The 18,781-nt window shown below is 36.3% G+C and overlaps 1 protein-coding gene across 3 annotated transcripts in view; it reads right to left on the bottom strand.

Moving 5' to 3' along the window:
* The window catches only part of RC3H1 (ring finger and CCCH-type domains 1), a 74,308-nt gene that overhangs the window by 28,241 nt on the left and 27,286 nt on the right, over window positions 1-18,781 (bottom strand). The window contains exons 1-7 of one of the 3 annotated variants that reach the window (XM_043484868.1): window positions 16,330-16,393; window positions 14,520-14,887; window positions 12,184-12,304; window positions 11,228-11,467; window positions 10,552-10,727; window positions 9,249-9,449; window positions 3,858-3,984 (exon numbers count right to left, since the gene is read on the bottom strand). In XM_043484868.1, the coding sequence (XP_043340803.1) occupies window positions 3,858-3,984; window positions 9,249-9,449; window positions 10,552-10,727; window positions 11,228-11,467; window positions 12,184-12,304; window positions 14,520-14,750 (1,096 nt within the window). In that variant the 5' untranslated portion in view covers window positions 14,751-14,887; window positions 16,330-16,393. Of the gene's footprint in view, window positions 1-3,857; window positions 3,991-9,248; window positions 9,450-10,551; window positions 10,728-11,227; window positions 11,468-12,183; window positions 12,305-14,519; window positions 14,888-16,329; window positions 16,394-18,781 lie in introns of those variants that run through there. The other 2 variants (XM_043484866.1, XM_043484867.1) reach the window with 2 other exon arrangements.

The following is an 18,781-nucleotide window of genomic DNA, read 5'->3' as shown; positions in this document are numbered from 1 at the left end:
GTTCTCTAAAAGAAATACAAAATGAAGCAAGAATGCATATGTATAAATGACTTCCTGTTGGAACACTCTGAAAAATTTCTGGGTGATGGCATTTGAACTAGGCTTTGAAAGACACATGGAACTTCATCAGGAAAAAAGGATAAAGGCACAGAGAAAATAAAAAGAACAGTCATACACAAAGTATTTTACTGAATACCTACAAAGCTTCAGGTATTATTCTAGTTGCTCGAGAAGCACGAGATATCAAAACAAAAATCCTTATTCTATTCAAGGAGAAAAGCCAGACAATAAATAAGATAAATAAGCAAAACAAATTATCTATAGAATGATGAGTTGAATAAATAGAGCAAAGAAAGGGAGTGGAATAGGTATGTGTAAAACTTTAGACAAGGTTGCCTGTAAAGGCCTCCTTGAGAAGGTTACATTTGATTAGAGACTCAAAAGCAGGGTCTGAGTGTGCCTTGTGGATCTACTACGATATATGGGGAGAAAAACATTCCAAGAAGAAGGAAGAATAAGTACAAAGACCTTAATATGGGAGTATGCATGACATGTTAGTGGAGGTGAAATCTGGAATAAATGAGGTGTGAAAGAGTGAAGGAAGTTGGAGAGAGGTAAAGGAAGACCAGATCATGTGAGGTCTGGTAGGTCACAGTAATGACTGGCTTGTATTGAGTTTTTGAGCAAAGGGGTAATAGAATCTCTGGCTCCTATGTTAAAACCAGACAGACAACAGGAGGCTATTCCATCATCCATGAAGATAGAAGAGGGAGGTAGTAGAGAGGTGATAAGTAGATGGATTCTGAACGGATTTTAAAGGTAGGGCCTATGAGGTATGCTCATAGATCAGATATACCTTATGAGAGAAAGATGAGTTAATGATATCTCCAAGGTATTTGGCCTGAGGAAATGGAAGAATGGAGTTGCCACTAAAAGGAATGATGGGTGGGTGGGTGGAGAATATGGGCTGGAACTCACTTTTAGACAGACTACTCTTATAATTATTGGATATTCAAATAGAACTATTGGATAATAGGCAGACAGATATACAAAAGAATTTAAGAAGAAAGTCTAGGCTGTAAATACTAAGTTACACAGATTTTAAAACACTGTCAACTATAATATATATCAATTTTATGTGCTACCAAAATAAAAAAAAATTGCTAATTATTACATGTCACTAATTATACAAATGCAGCCCAATTTCAGAAATGCTAAAATCTGAAAAAATGTGAGCCTCAGAACTGATGAAATATAGCAAGTTTGTGAGTCATACAAATAAAATCTAAAGCTGTGAGACTAGATGATATTATCTAGGGAATGAGTATAAATAGAAAAGAGAAGAGACACAAGGATTAAATTCCGGAAGCACTTCAAAGGTTAGAAAATATGGGGGAAAAAAAGAAAAAAGTTTAGAGGTTATGGAGAGAAGAAATCAGCAAAAGAGGCTGAGAAGGAGGTATCAATGTAGTAAGAAGAAAACTAGGAAAGTACAGTGGCCTACAAGTGAAAAGAGTGGTACAAGGAGTAGATAGTAAACAAATATGTTAAATGCTAACAGGTCAAACACAAAGAGAATCATGATTTGATATTTGGAATTAGCTGCATGGAAGTCATTTGTGACCTTGACAAAAGCCACTTTGATTGAGTGGTAGAGATAAATGTCTGATTGGAGTGTGTTCAAGAGAGTGCTATAAAAAGTATAGAACTGGAGTTGTAGGTAGATGGCAAATGATGTCAAAACTGGGTTTTGATGAAAAGAATGGTAAAATGCTTGAATGTTGACAGAGCTACTCTATAGAGAAGGAAAACTGATGACATAAGAAACAGAGGCTACTGAAAGGATATACTTGACAAGATGATACTGGCACATAAGGAAAGAGGGTGGCCTTAGCTAGAAGTATGCCTTATCCACTGTCACACAAGGAGGGCTTAGAATATATTGGTTCAGACTGGTGTAGACAGATTGGTGATTGATGAAGCAGTGAGCTTATGAAGTGCTCTTTTAACTGCTCAGACTGTTCAAAGCACAGCAGTGGGGAAAAAATAAAATCACTGTGTTCTAAAAAAGATCTTAGAATCCCTGGCAGTCCAGTGGTTAGGACTCTGGGATTCCACTGTAGGGGGCGCAGGTTCACTCTCTAGTTAGGGAACTAAGATCCTGAATGCTGTGAAGCATGGCCAAATAATAAAATAAAAAAATAAAAATAGATCTTAACTGATTTGATTAAGCAATTTTGGTAATAAATTTACTACTCTGAAATGTCATTGTCAAGTGTTCCAAGCCTTATTCTATAGGCAATGGGTGTCATTAAAAGTTTGAGTGTCAAATAAGATCAGAGATGTGATTTATTTTGCAGCAATAAGCAGATTAGATTAGAAGAATCAAAAGAGTAGAGGAGAATGAAAGGCATTTAGCTTCAGGAAAAGGAATGAGGCACTCATTGAGGCAGTATTAATCTATGGGCTACAGAGATACTGTGAAAGAACAGACAAATCTTGTTTGAAACGGTGTGTAGAGCAAGTGAAAGGAAAAGATATGAGGCAAGACAAAAGACTCAGGTTTTAAGCTTACATACCTCAGAGAATCAGGTCATTTATTGAGACAGGGAACACAGGAGGAAGAGCAAGTATCAAGTGAAGATGAGTTTGCTTTGAAACACTGAGCAGAGAATGTAGAATCTCAGAAAGCATTTGGGAAAGTAGGTCTGGAGTGATGAACAGATAATAGTGACAGAGGTATTTGGGAATCTATTATTTGTAAAGGAACAATACCTGATGCTGAGAATGAATGACAAACATCTTCAACAGAGAGTGTAGAAAAAGCAAAATTCCAAGAACACAAGCAGCCTACTCTTTAGGGGGCAAGAGAGGAAACAGCAGACAAAGAACAAAATAAGACAGAACTAGCATTCAGACAGGCCAGAAGAGAATCCTAAGACTACAGAAAGATAAGGTATCAAGATAGTTTATCAAGGAAGTAGTCAACAACATCATCAAATGCTGAAGGCAAATAATTTAAGAAGCCTTTGGAATTAGAAACTAGGAAATTACTAGTGAATATTAAGAGCTTTTTAGTTCAGTAGTAGGAATAAACACAGGGACAGTAGCATATAAACTAACACACCCAAGATGTAAGTATCAGGTGAAAAATGAAGGTTGGTTGACTTTCAGGTTAAGGAGAAGGGACAGGGAATGGCTTGACAAATTAGACATGCAAAAGAGGATATGTGATGGAACAAGATTATTGTGGAGATGGGAAACTTGGGACCAAAAAAATGCAACTAAGGACATATAGGGCTTCCCTGGTAGCTCAGAGGTTAAAGCGTCTGCCTGCAATGTGGGAGACCTGGGTTTGATCCCTGGGTCGGGACGATCCCCTGGAGAAGGAAATGGCAACCCACTCCAGTACTCTTGCCTGGAGAATCGCATGGACGGACAAGCCTGGTAGGCTACAGTCCATGAGGTTGCAAAGAGTCGGACACGACTGAGCAACTTCACTTTCACTTTCAAGGACATAGTATACAGAAAAAAAGAAAAAACCCGGAGTTTTGTCAAGAGATGAAAATGGTAAAAATATAGCACAATTTTGTGATGAGACAGGGAAGAAACATAAAGGATCCCAGAATGAAATCTGTTTTCCTGGTGAAGTGAACAGAACAGTAAAAAGTATTAAATAAATATTAGTTGAAGTAATAAAGAGACAGACAAGATTGGGGCCAGAAACTTAACTACAACAGAAAAGATTCAGAATTACTACTCTGCGAAATTCTAGAGAAATGTAACAAAAGACAAAAGAATCACTGAATAGTACTAAGGCACGTATAGGATAGTCCATTAATTCCCCCTGAATTTACCTGGACTAGGGTCAATGTTTGCTAATAGCTCCAAATGGGGTCTTAGTCGATTCAAGTTTGCTGGATCTCCAGTCCGCTGGAGAGCAATTGTTAGTTCCTGAACGCTTTGTGCAAAAGAGGCTGGGGTCTGCAACTTAAAAAAAGATAAATATTAACTTCCCCCAAAGACCAGATAATCCTTTTAAAATAAAGATTATTTACAAGATAACAATCATTTTTGCAATTGATTATATTTAATTTTTATCCTCGCCCACATCTCATGAGTTGGCCAACTGGATCACTCTCTTCCTGAAGAAACCTTACACTTCTCTGCATCCACAAGTTGGTATATTGTATACTCTCTTCTCTCTGCCATTACACTCCTCGAATGTGAGATCTTTCTCAACTCCTCAATTTCACAACACTCTTTAGAGCTCAGGTTCTTTTAGCACTATGTCAGTTTGCCTCCTGGATCCATTCAAATAATTGAAATTTGGAAATAAAGTCTAGAGATAATGTTATACAACAACAAAAGCAATGAAACTGGAGTCAAACCAAGTTTGAATTCAAGTTCTGTTACAGGCCAAAGGTTATGGCACCACAGACAACATTTACAGACTCGATCTGAACTCATTTGTTGCATGGACTACATAATTTGAGTTCATTCCAGTTCAGAAAAATTCTGTATTTGGTTTGGGATTCTTGGAAGCTATCATGTTGCGTGTTTTCCTAAGGCTTAATGGACACACATACTTGCCCTAACTCTCCTAAGGTGGCCAATACATTTTACCGTTAAAGACAAGAAAAAGATTAGGTGATGCTTCCCTAGTGGCTCAGTTGGTAAAGAATCTGCCTGCAATGCAGGAGTCCCGGGTTCGATTCCCGGGTTGTGAAGATCCCCTGGAGAAGGAAATGGCAAACTACTCCAGTATTCTTGCCTGGAGAATTCCATGGACAGAGCAACCAGGCAGGCTACAGTCCATGGGATTGCGGAGTCGGATATGACTATGCGACTAACTTCCACTTTTCACAACTAAGAGTTCTTACTTAAAAACATTTATCTGTGGTTTATTAATATAGAAGAGGGCTGCTCTCGCCTTATGAAATGGACTGCATTCTGCCTATGACATGTGCATCTTTCTAAATAAACTTACTTTCACTTAAAAAAAATACATGTATGAAACTTTTTCTCCCCTGCAGGTCATTGCTTTTTTTTTTTTTGAGGTTGGAATTGCTTTATTGGGGCGAGTGCGGCAGGCCCGCCGTGGTCAGGTTAGTGTTCTGCCCTTGGAGGAGCCGAAGCCAGGTACCTCCACCCGCCACCCCCCTGGGTTAGTGGAACATGCAAAGCTCAGTCAGAGGGTGGAGGCAGGGGTGGAGCCGCCAGGGCCTGGGCGATGGAGCAGGAGCGGGCGGCACCGGCCGGCAGCCTGGTTGGCACGGACCGCCCCATACAGGTCATTTTAAAAGGTAAATTTTAAATAGCATACATTTAAAAAAACATGGAGCAACACAACTAATCATTTAAAATGGTGACATGCCCCCAGTGTTCATCGCAGCACTGTTTATAATAGCCAGGACATGGAAGCAACGTAGATGCCCATCAGCAGACGAATGGATAAGGAAGCTGTGGTACATATACACCATGGAATATTACTCAGCCATTAAAATGAATTCATTTGAATCAGTTCTAATGAGATGGATGAAACTGGAGCCGATTATACAGAGTGAAGTAAGCCAGAAAGATAAACACCAATACCGTATACTAATGCATATATGTGGAATTTAGAAAGATGGTAACGATAACCCTATATGCAAAACAGAAAGAGAGACACAGACGTACAGAACAGACTTTTGGACTCTGTGGGAGAAGGCGAGGGTGGGATGTTTCGAGAGAACAGCATCGAAACATGTATATTATCAAGGGTGAAACAGATCACCAGCCCAGGTTGGATGCATGAGACAAGTGCTCGGGGCTGGTGCACTGGGAAGACCCAGAGGGATCAGGTGGAGAGGGAGGTGGGAGGGGGGATCCGGATGGGGAATACATGTAAATCCATGGCTGATTCATGTCAATGTATGCAAAAAACACTACAATATTGTCAAGTAATTAGCCTCCAACTAATAAAAATAAATGGAAAATAAATAAATAAATAAAATGGTGACATGCCTTTTATTCAATTTTTTCATCTTTGCATGTTTTTCATATACTTATAATGGGTTATTTATAAACTTCTGGATTTGTTTACCATTAACATTATAACAAAGATATTTTAAAAATATCTAACGATCTTTATTATAAAATACTTCAAAGCAATTGTCTAATATAATTCCTGTGCATCTATCACTGAGATTTAACAAAAATATTTCACTAACACTTTTAAAAAGAAATTTAATGCTATTTAATAGCTGAAGAGAGTATCTGTCCTGACATAACTGCAATTTTATTGGCCATGTAACAGTGTTCTGAGTAGATGTATATTTACTTCTTTAACCATCCCCATATTTAATCCTTTATAATAATTTAGCAAATAACACTTTTGAGTTTGTAAATTTTTTGAAAGTTTGGATTATTCTTTTAAAATAAATTCCTGGAAATAATAACTCTGGTAAAGGACATGAATATTTTGAGGTTTGGGGACTTCCCAGTGGTCCAGTGGTTAAGACTTCTCTTCCGCTGCAGGGAACTAAGATCCCGCATGTGAAAGTAATAGAACACTGTAAATCAACTATATTTCAATTTACAATGGAAAAATTTGAGGCTTCACTCACAAATTAGTTCCCCAAAAATCTGTAATGTATTTTACAAACCATCAGCAATGAATGAGAGTATATGTTTCTTTATAGTTTAACAGACAGTATTTGTCATGTTACTGTTTTAGATGTGTATTTATTACTGGGGCCCATTCTACCCCATCCATTAGATACATTTCCTCTTTGTGACCTCTAAATTCATATTTCTTTATTAATTTAGTACGGTTATTGATTTTCTTGTCACTTTTAATAAGTTCTCTATTTCCATCATCCAATACAGTGGCCCTTAGCTATATAAGGCTATTAAAAACTTTAAGTAATATAAAAATTTTAGTTTATCAGTTACACAAGTTACATGTCAAGTGTTTAATACCCAAGTATGGCTAGTGATCACCATATTGGACAATGCATATATGTAGAACATTTTCATTATCACAGAAGTTCTATTGCTGTATATAGTAACAAGATGTCACACTGCAAACTTCATTTACCAATTTGTTGCATGAAAGTTTAGGACATTAAATTCAAATTAATGCTCACGATGTGAACAAATTATTACAGAGTATACATTTAGGTATATAGTCCAGTTCAGATAAGAAGGTTAATTATCTCCTACTAGAGTTTTCACAAAAGTCAGTCAAGTTTCTCTTCAGAAGTAGAAAGGAACTCCAAAAGATCATGATTAAGGTTATAATCAATTACATAATTTCACACCTAGGAATGGCAGGTAAAGTTTTGGTAAAGGTATCTACAGGACAGAACAAATAATATATACTGAAAATTATGCATCACACAGTTATAAAACACATTTCCTAATTTTCCTTTGACATCAACCTACTACTTATTTCAAGAATTTTATCTTTAGGAATAGCAACAACAAAAAAAGGGTGGGGTGGGAAGAATAGCCTGGAAAGAGGTTTGAGTGGTTAAGAGCCGGATTCTTGAGTCAGAGCGTCCAAGTTCAAATCCAGCTCTGTCACTTATTACCAATATGACCCTGGAGAAATGTATTTAACCACCCTCTGTTTCTGTATAAAAGGAATATTACAGGGCTGTTGAGACGATTAAATGAATTATTTAAAACTGTCTGAGCCACCAGGGGCTCCACTACCATGGCCAGGGTTTAATCCCTGGTCAGGGAACTAAGACCCCACAAGCCATGTGGTATGGACAAAAAGTAAAACATTCTAAGCAAAGTATTAACACATTAAAATAAGAATAAATAATTAAAAGTACCAGACACACAGTAAGCTCTCAATAAGTGTTAAATATTTTTTATGTATCTTACATACTCACATTTCTTTAAATTAAATATATGGTGGACTCGCACATATAGTCTCATTTCTATGGTTGTAAGTGTTAGGTAGTTAGAATAGGGAAAAGGAGTCCAAAATGGCGGTGGCTAAAAGACAGGAAGGGAAAGGCCCGCGAAAATCGAGCAGAGGAAGGTCAAAGGAAGGTCCGACTCGGACCAGAGTGAGGACTTCAGGTAGAACAGCGCTCCTGCCTAGGCCCAATTTGCATAGGACAGGCCCAGGGGGAAGGAAAAACATATAAAAAGAGGAGCCATCTCCCACGCGATGGGGTGCTTTTTCCTTCGCGTCTCTGGATCGATGTGCCCTCACGCCTCGAAGATGGATTTTCCCGCTATTATCTAAATAAAATAGAGCTGTAACACTGAGCTGGAACACCGAGTTATTTAAGAGCTATAACATGGTCCGCTTGAGACCTGAGAGCTATAACATGGTCTGTCCAAGAGAGCTGTGACCCGCCGAGGGGGCTTTAATGTCTGTCACTCCAAATTTTTGTTGTGACGAGACAAAGAAGTGAGGAGCATACACTCGGCTGACGTAAGGATTTAAGATAAAATAGCAAAAATTAAGGAAAATAGTAGAAATTTTTAAAAAATTGTTGAACACATTATATACAAATGGCACTTAGAGACTTTTTAAAAAATTATTGAACACAATATATACAAATGGCACTTAAAGACTTTTATACAGCACTTTCACAAATTTCATGTTGAATTAAACAAAACTGGCTTAAATATCACTCTATAGCTTTAAGAGAATTAAATATAGCTTTTAGAGTCAGAAATTTTAGGGATCTGACCTAAATTCATGTGTACTTAAGTGATCTTTTCATAAAAACAATTAAAAGTAAAAATAAACTGAAAATTTGATCAAATTTAGAATGGTTGGTAACTTATGTGAAATTTTCCTGGCTGAGAGTCACAAGAAACCTCAGTGTACACATCTTTCAGGCTATTAAATAGGTGCTCCAGGAAGAAGATAAAAGCATTGAGAAAATGAGTTTAATGAATATAGTGATCAAAACTCAGAGAAAAATAAAAGGGAGAGAGGTGATGAGAAAATAGAGACGGGAGACTCTCAAAGGGATGGAAGACAGCACTGGATAAAACTTAAAACATTGATTAAATCAATTCTTATGTAAGCAATGTCAACTATACCTCAATTTAAAAACCTTTATATGAACAAACTGGTGTTATGGTGACTAGTTATGGCATGACACTCAGCTACAGAGAATATAATTTACAAGAACTTGATATACAGTATTCATTTTAATACATATTTGTTAAATAAATGAATTACCAAACTCCATGATTATCAAGAAGTAAGGAACAAAAAAAGAGTCTACCTTGTCAATAATGGACTGCATATGAGATTTGTGAGATTGGTCCCCATACAGCAAAGAGGACCACTGGTCTGGTGCAATTCGTAAGCCTGCTTCCATAGCAATCTGCACTATCTGGGAGTCATGTTCTCGCCGCAGAGCTTCATAGGTTCTAAATTCTTCTTTCAGCTGCATCAAAGAAGAGTCTTCATCACGTTTGGTGACCTAATAAGATAGATGTAATCTCATAACGAGTCAAGTAAGAAACAAACTGTGTTTATATATTATAAGACCACATAGAGACATGAAAATACTTTGAAAAGAAGAAAATTCTCATACAACTATTCTGAAAAACACTGTGCCTTTTTTAGTTTGAGTGTCAGATGAGGGGATGCGATGGCCTCCTTATAGCTTGTTATCAATTAACAATTTTTCAGACAGGCTCCCCTGGCCATGAAGTACTTGTTATGTGTTGTGTCAAAAGCAAGAAACCTTGACTTTAAGAAGTAAGAAAAACAAAATGAACAGTAAGAGACGCATACTGGACACCAATGTTTGAAGTAGTGCTGATTCAATCTGTCATACAAAGGACTATGTTCTGTGTTACTGCATATACTAAAATCAAAATGGCAAATGGAGCTCCAGCGCTGTATATGTGGAATTACGTCAGGAGCAAAAAAGCCACATAAAATGCTCTCCTGCTTTAATGTCTCTCTCTTTACATCAATTCTGTTTGTAGTCTTGATGGAAAAATGACATGGCTTTATAGTCTCTTCAAATACAAAAATCTATATGCCTTGATTTGATCTATGCTGTTCAATATCTAATATACAAAATTCAATGCCATAAGATTTAACTTTAATAGGACACCATCTCCCTGGAGAAGGGAATGGCAATGCACTCCAGTACTCTTGCCTGGAGAATCCAGTAGACAGAGGAGCCTGGAGGGCTATAGTACACAGGGTTGCAAAGAGTCAGACACAGCTAAGTGACTACATTCTTAATCTTTTTTTTTTTAAGATTTTTTTTCTTCTTTTCTTGATGAGGACTATTTTTAAAGTCTTTGTAGAATTTGTTACAATATTGCTTCTGTTTTATGTTTTGGTTTTTTGGCCAGGAGATCCGTGGGATCTTATCTTCCTGACCAGGGATCCAACCCGCACCCCCTGAATTGGAAGACGTCTTAACCACTGGACCATCATCTACATTCTTTAAAAGAAAATCTGCTAAAATTTTATGAAAAGATACAGGCAACTTTATCAAACTCAAGTTTTACTACTTAAGTCTGGGGAAAGGAAGTTTCCTTTTAAATTGAAATTTACCATACCTTGAAGCAGGAGGCTCTATAAAGGAGCTGGACAACATGCCCAATGCTAGTTTTAGAGGCTTGAGGAAACCGTGGCTCCAATCTTTGCACCACAAAGAGAACCAATACTTTTCTAGACAAAGCAGAACCATCTTCTAAGGCCAGGAGAACCAGCTTTAGGGCTTCCTCCTGCATTGCTAGGAAAAGTTGAACAAAATCAAAATTTATCACGTACAGATATAAGATAAATCCATTTCTTAGAAGGGCAATATTTAAAAATTTCTACAGGTACCACTTAATTAAGGGGCAACACAACCACCACCAATATTCACAGCTACACTTTTTGAACCATATGGGGACAATTTTGTATTGCATTCCATATATTTAAGAAAGCAGGTTAATACAGTTAAGGAAAACCCCTATCAAAATGAATAAACTTCTGGCATTAAGAGAAAAGTTTTAAGTGTACTGAAAAACTGACTTGTCATTACCCAAGTCATGATTATGGGAAACTAAGTGAGACATTAGTTGATAACAACAGAATACTGCAGAGAACTGACCTTTTTATATCACCTATAGTGCCTGGTGGGCTGCTGTCTATGGGGTCACACAGAGTCGGACACGACTGAAGCGACTTAGCAGCATCAGCAGCATAGTGCCTACACTATACTTTAAATATCAAATTTTAATTATATACCTGGTCCAAGGAACTGGCAGCCTCTAGCTCTGACTGCTGCCCAAAGATTGGAAGAGAGTTGCTGAGGATTCTGGTGTTGGAGAATGAGCTCTGTAACTGTTCGTTCACCTAAAGATCGAGCTGCCCTCATGGCACGAATCCTGCCTTCTTCTTCCACTAGTTGGCAGTGGACCAGCGTCACTAGCTTCCTCTGCATTGGGCGACTCAGAACACTCTGAGTAGTACTATTCAGACCCACTCCTTTAAAACAGAAGAAAGAGTTATTTCTAGGTTTCCAATGCAATTTTGGAGTCCAGAAAAATTTCCTCTAATGGGCTGATTGACTTACAGGTATATGGAACAGTTCTGGGTTCTATCAGGATATTTAAATTAAACAATACAAATCACATAAATGAAGCCCAGTTTGTAGTTTAAAAGTATAAAAGCTGTTAACTGCATGCAAATGGAATACTCACTATGACATTAAATATATCATTATTCATTTTAATCATAATAAAAAAAGGCTAGTCAATAATTAAAAATTCATATCTTAGGTCTTAGCAGATTTGGTACATTTTATAGTGGTTAAGCTCACCTTTTCAATGAAAACAAGCCATTATTGGCAAGACAGTAATGGTAACTTCCAATTGTATTGTATCCCCAACAGCACACCACACAAAACTGGATAGAAGGCAGACAATTCAGGGTTGTCAAATGATACAAAGCCCTTCTGAAACCACTAGAATGTTTATACCTACTTTTGCAACCCATTCAAAAAGTGTTTCCAATAAACAGTACCTAAACTTTAAATTCACTACTGTATTTGTTGTGGTTTATAATGATATTATTTAGCATCAGTGGGTTTGGCTTATAATAAATGAATGAATTTTGTTAACACAGCCCACAACTTTTATGGTCACAAAAGCATCTTTGATGAACATGTGCTTAATTAGCATGGATAATTTCATCCAATTTACCTCTAGCACTGCTGAGTGGTTTCAGGTACAGTGCTAATTCTTCTACACATTTCTTGGCTTCCTCATAATGCTTTGTATCTTCAACCCCACTACACAAAGTAATGGGCTGCTGCTCAGGAACCTAGAGGTCAAAAAAAGGGTGTTTGAGTGCTCACTAATTAATTATGATCAAATGCTTGTCGAGTATATTTTATGCACTCCTACTCTCCCTGGTGGTTCAGATGGTAAAGAAGCTGCCTGTAGTGCAGTTCACCCAGGAGTGGTAATGTAGTGCAGGAAACCCAGGTTCAATCTCTGGGCTGGGAAGATCCCTTGGAGGAGGGAATGGCAACCCATTTCAGTATATCTTGCCTGGAGAAGCCAATGGACAAAGAAGCCTGGTGAGCTACAGTCCATGGGGTCGCAAAAAGTTGGACACACTGAGCGACTAACACTTTCATTTACACTCTATCACTGGCACTCTATCAAAACTCCCATTAAATTTACTGAATTCTTTCAAAAAGATCTTTTCTATACATACATACAAAATTATAGCATTAAAAATTTTTCGTTTTATTTCTGTAACAGCTTTATTGAGACATAATTTGCATAACATATAATTGACCCATTTAAGGTATATATCCAATGACTTTAAGTATCTTCACAGTTACGCAACATCAAAATTTTAGAACATTTTCATGGCCCCCCCAAAAGAAACCCCACAGTCATGCCTGCCCTATTTCCCCTCAAACCTCCTCCAGTTGTAGAAAGAAACTAATCTATTTTCTGTCTCTCTGGATTTGCCTATTTACAACATTTCATATAAACAGAATCATATAATTTCCAAAGTAGCTGTACCATTTTGCATTCCCACCAGTAATAAATGAAGGGTCTCTGTTGCTTTATATCCTCACCAGTATTTTGTGTTGTGTTTTGAATTTTAGCTGTTTTAATTCATGTGTAGTGGATCTCGTTGCTGTTTGCACAATTCCAAAAGGTTATGTTTTGTTTATACTTGCTATAAAATGTTGGCTGTCTTTCTCTTATTGTAAAATATATCTTTGCAGCTTATTTACTTTATATATAGTAGTTACACCTCTGACTGTCATTTTAATTTGCAATTCTTCAGTGACAAACAATGTTGAGCAAGTTTTTATTTGCTCATTTGCCATCTGCATATCTTTGGTGAGGTGTTCAGATCTCTATCCATTTAAAAATGATAAATCATTTTAAAAATGATAAAACTCCTTTTATAATGGAGTTGAAAGAGTTCTTTATATGTTCTAGATACATGTTTCTTCTCAGATACATGATTTACAATTATTTTCTTCCATTCTGTGAGTTAGTCTCTTACTCTCTTGACAGTGTTGTTTGAAGCACTACACTTCTGGTTTCGTTTTTGTTTTCTGGCTGCAGCTTGTGAGATCTTAGTTCCTTGATGAGGAATTGAACCTGGGCCCTCAGCAATGGAAGTGCAGAGTCCCAACCACTGGACGCCCAGGGAAGTCCAATAAGTTTTCATTTTGAATAAGATGTTCTAGAACTTCTCTCTTTATCCCCAGTATACATAGTATCGACTTTCCTTACTTTTTATCCACTTATAGGAAGACTGATCCAGCAAATATTAGTGGTACTAATATTAATATAAGTATTAATGTCCAAGTTCTAGTATATTTATTCAGAAAATGATTCACAGTAAACATATGACACTTCAGACTCACACTATGCAAATCAGTGAGGGACTGTTTAAGTGAATCATATCTATCTCTGAAAAGCCTGCCCTCCTTGGCTTTGTGAAACCTTCTGAAGATACTACTCATCTCTAACTTAAGAATACTGACACAAAGCTTTCAGAGTATCACCTTCAGAATCACTAATTTTTATATTTTATGTATTTAAGGAGCATTTGCTCCTACTCTAGACAAAAGGTTCCAAAGGTGGTGTTCTATAGTTTTCATCACTTTCTGTATCTTTCATTTCAGTTAGTACCTACTAAGAAAAATTGTCTGAAGCAGCTTCATTTTTCTTATTAAGTAAAATGCAACTGTTTAGCAAATAATATCTTCCCCAATATTAAGAAGTCCTTGTGACTTACCTCTGAGGTTTCTCTAGTGACCTGAGAGCTAAGGTTGTTGAGAAAATCTGACCACCAGATTGAGTGTTACTGTGCAATGACTGAGAAACACTGTACTACCACAACAAAACCTAAAGTACTGAAATAAAAGGATCTAAACAGTACTGAGCAGAATTTTATCTATTTAAATAGAGGGCAATATTACTCAATCTTAATCAGTTTCTCTCAGAAGGAAAATACACATATACAGACATTTAAAAATGTAATAAGTTAGCCAACTAACCTGAGCACCCACTAGCTGCAGCAAGGCTGAGTTCACTGGGAGGAGTTCAATGTCTGTATTGATAGTGGTCTGGTCAAATGGGCAAGCCTTGCGGTGGAGCTTGTTCAGGCACATCTTGCAGACAGTATGGCCACAACCCAAACTGATGGGCTTTCGAATTGTTTCGTCAAAAGTCTGAGTGCAAATTGGGCAGGAGAGGAAATCTGTCCACTGTGGAGCTTGTACAGGCATTGTTCTGGAGTTACAATTTACTCACACACACACAAAATCTAAAGCAAAGATTCCACTGGAATCAAAATCTTTGAAAAAAGTTTTTTTTTTTTAAATATCTTCTGTAAATACAGTCAGCACATAGTGTGAAATATAACCTGAAAAACAAAGAAAGAAAATGACTGTCTTCCTTTACTGTACATTCTCACCCTACTACCTGTAACATTTCATGCCACATTTATATCAACAGAGTCTACCTGTTTTGCATTTTTACAAAATCAGAGCCATAATAAAACACCTAGTCTCATCCCTTCATTTTAGAGATGGAGAGTAGATTTTTCCTCAGAAAAAGGAAGTAATCTGCTGTAGGTGACAATAACAAAGTTGGATCCAAGATCTAAGTCTCTCAATTTATCTAAGTTTATGATTGTTTTATATTTTAAAATTAGACTTAAGATAGCTAAGACTACTCTGATGCATACAATCTGTTCATCTGTGAAAATTCATGAAGCTCTACACTTAACAATGTATACATTTCAGTGTACCTTATACCCTAATAAAGAGTTTTTTAAAAACTGGCCTAAAGTAAAAACTACCCTATAATATTTTTATCATCAAATTCACTGTGGATAATGAGATTAAAAAGCGATTGTGGGGTTTTTAACGTTTATCTTAAGAGGTTTTTTTTTAACTGGTAAAGATCTTTAAGCCTCTGTTATGGCTTATATTTGCTTCTATAGTGTACTGTGTTATAACATAGTTAAAATGATTTATTCCAAAAGATTTTTTAAATTCCCAAGTGTAAGAATGATAGAACAATACAGTTAACCAGAACATATACACATACAGTCAAATTTTACTGTCTATCCACTACCTTTTTGTAGGGGATAAAAATCAAATTACAAAACTTATCACCTGTGTCTAACAGAAATTTTCTTTACATATAAAATCTAATCTGAAATTTCTTGCACATATCTTAAACAATACCTGCTACACTTACTGTAACTGTAGTTTCTAAAAATGAGAACTGATGAACAGAACAATAAAGTAACACAGTATTACATGTTCTTAAAGATTTGATTATGCTCCCTAGAGACTGTTTATGGAAGAAAAGAAAAACTCATCTAAGCTGTAATTAATTAGAAAGGTAAATTATCTACACATTTTATTTTCCAAGCATTACATTTAATTCAGGTTTTACTTAAGTAATTCGACCTTAAATCAAGCCCATTATGGAGAGAACAATTTCCATTAGTATGCTAAAAAATTTTATCCAGTCATTCAACAAATATTTTACTAAGCACTACTAGTACTGTGTGCCAGACTCTGAATTTTTAGGGAAACAATGAATCTCTGTAGTATCTGCCTTGTGAGTAACCTGAGCTTTGTCTGGATTTTTGTGCTATCAAATAAATGGATAATGGGGAAAAAAATGTAAGAACCTAGACAGTTAACAAGTTAATTTCATATGTAGATCTAAAATTAAAGTTATTTGTGTATATGTTCAAATGGCCCGTGCAAAAACAGGACAGAGTTAGTAAAGAAAATGCCCACATTTTTATTTCTATAATTAATTATAAACATTTTAAATAAAATGTACCTGCAAATAGAATGAGTAGCTACAGGCATATTTACATTAAATCTTTTATTACTTAATAAAAAGAGACCATCATCTGAAGTGCTAAAAAAGAAAATGAAATTTCTAATTACTCAATTGTAGAGTCAAATGCTACAATTTGCATGGCGTTGTAGAATGCTCCAAAATAAAGGAGAAAAGTGCTTAAAAGACATAATATTTAGAATGAGAACTGGTTATTAGTCAGAAATGTTTGCTGAAGTTGATTAAGTATCATCCAATCTTTTCTATAAATTAGCATGCAGCTTAAATTAATGCCTAAAAAGAATCTGATCTTAACTTAAACCTTCACAGAGTAAATGGTTCCTTCCTTTTTACCAGTATGGCTGTGTAGAGAACTTAACATTTGTTAATTAATCATAAAACAAAGTTAAAACATGGCACTTTATCCCCTTAACACTATAAAACTATAGAAACCCAAAAGAGAACAAAACATAAATGCTTTATTGCACAATCACTATAATTTTTACTATTTATACGTTATGTGCCACATACTGTAAGTGTACTAAATGCTTTACATAGAACAAAATGATAAAAGTAGGTAACTACTGTTATCCCATTTTACAGATACAGTTGACCCTTAAACAACATAGGTTTGAATACCAAGGGTCCACTTGTATGTGGAATTTTTTTTTTCAATAGTAAATACTGCAGTATTACAACGACCTGCTTCCCTGGTGGCCCAGATGGTAAACAATCTGCCTGCAATGTGGGAGACCTGGGTTCAATCCCTGAGTTGGGAAAATCCCCTGGAGGAAGGCATGGCAACCCACTCCAGTATTCTTGCCTGGAGAATCCCATGGACAGAGGATTCTGGTGGGCTACTGTCCATGGGGTCGCAAAGAATTGGACACAACTGAGTGACTAAGCACAGCACAGCACAACAACCTGCAATTGGCCGAATCCTGCAGAACCACAGATAAGGAGGAACCATACATATGGAGAGCTAACTATAAATTAAACATAGATTTTCAACTGATTGGAGGGTCAATGGAGTTCAACTGTCAACTCCATGAGAAATGGAGGTTTAGTGAGGCTGAATAAGCTAAAAACAAAAAGAGCTGCAATAATAACCCAGATGTTATTGTTTAGTTGTTAAGTCGTGTCCTGCTCTTTTGCAACCCCATGGATAGTAGCCCTCCAGACTCTTCTGTCCATGGGATTCCCCAGGCAAGAATACTGGAGTGCGTTGCTATTCCCTTCTCCAGGGGATCTTCCCAACCCAGGGATCGAAGCCAGGTCTCCTGCACTGCAGGCAGATTCTCTCTGTCTGAGCCACCAGGAAAGCCCAATATGCATCATATATAGATTTCATAACAGAAAAAGGAAAACCATAATCACATATTCTGAGACTAAATTCAATATAGTACAATTGGGGAGCTTAAAAAAACAAATCAAAGCTACAGGAAAGCCAGAAACAAAACAAAAAATAAAACAGAGAGCAAGACAAAACGATATGAGGTTAGACTAAAGAATTAAAAGGAACCAAAAACTATAGGATCTTTTAACTCATAACCAGTAGTTCATGGTAAAGAATCCACCTAAAAAGCAAGAGATTTTCCCGGGCCAGGAAAATCCCCTAGAGAAAGAAATGGGAACCCACTCCAGTATTCTTGCCTAGGAAATCCCATGTACAGAGGTGCCTTGGCAGGCTATAGTCCATGGAGTCACAAGAGTCAAACATGACTTTACGACTAAACAACAGTGGTATCTAATCATAATGTTAAGGCACTGAAGAGGCAGGAAATGATCCACTTCATTGTTTTTTAAAACAAGGTATGCCTACATTATCAAAACATGCAGAATAATTAAAAAGAGAATTAAGCATGTAGAAATGTTAAGTTAAAGCAAAACTTTCAGACCAATACATATGATGTCATTTATGTTGGGGGAAAAAACCCTACAGTCTTGGTATCAATGAATATAAATGGATAGAAGAAAAAGATACAGAAAATATCTAACAAACTTAATAGCAGCTACATAGTTGGGCAACTTACAAAATGTATACAATCACAATTTACTTATATAAGTACAAAAAAACTGAAAGAATGAAAACAAGAGACACCACATTTAGAACACAAATAATTATTATAAAACTATTAAAAACATTTTCTTTAATAAATTGATCTTCATTTACTACACATATTTGGATAGTCAAATCATCAAAATTACTTATTAGTTCTTTATAAAATTCATTAAAAACTCCTTTAAGAACTTCTCTAGAATTTATGCTTCAAAGAACCAGTATAATTTATTACTTTTATAATAAAATGTATCATTTCCATCTGTATTAACCTAGTAAAATGAAGTATATTAATTGCTAACCCCTCACACATTCCAGTTAAGTAGCTCTTACAGCATAACAAAGTTGACAGAATTATCATTCAGAATCAGCACCCAGCTCTTCACAAAAAAT

The sequence above is a fragment of the Cervus canadensis genome, chromosome 13 (genome assembly GCF_019320065.1).
Source record: "Cervus canadensis isolate Bull #8, Minnesota chromosome 13, ASM1932006v1, whole genome shotgun sequence".
Lineage (NCBI taxonomy): Eukaryota > Metazoa > Chordata > Mammalia > Artiodactyla > Cervidae > Cervus > Cervus canadensis.
This window is presented reverse-complemented; position numbering and strand designations above follow the sequence as displayed.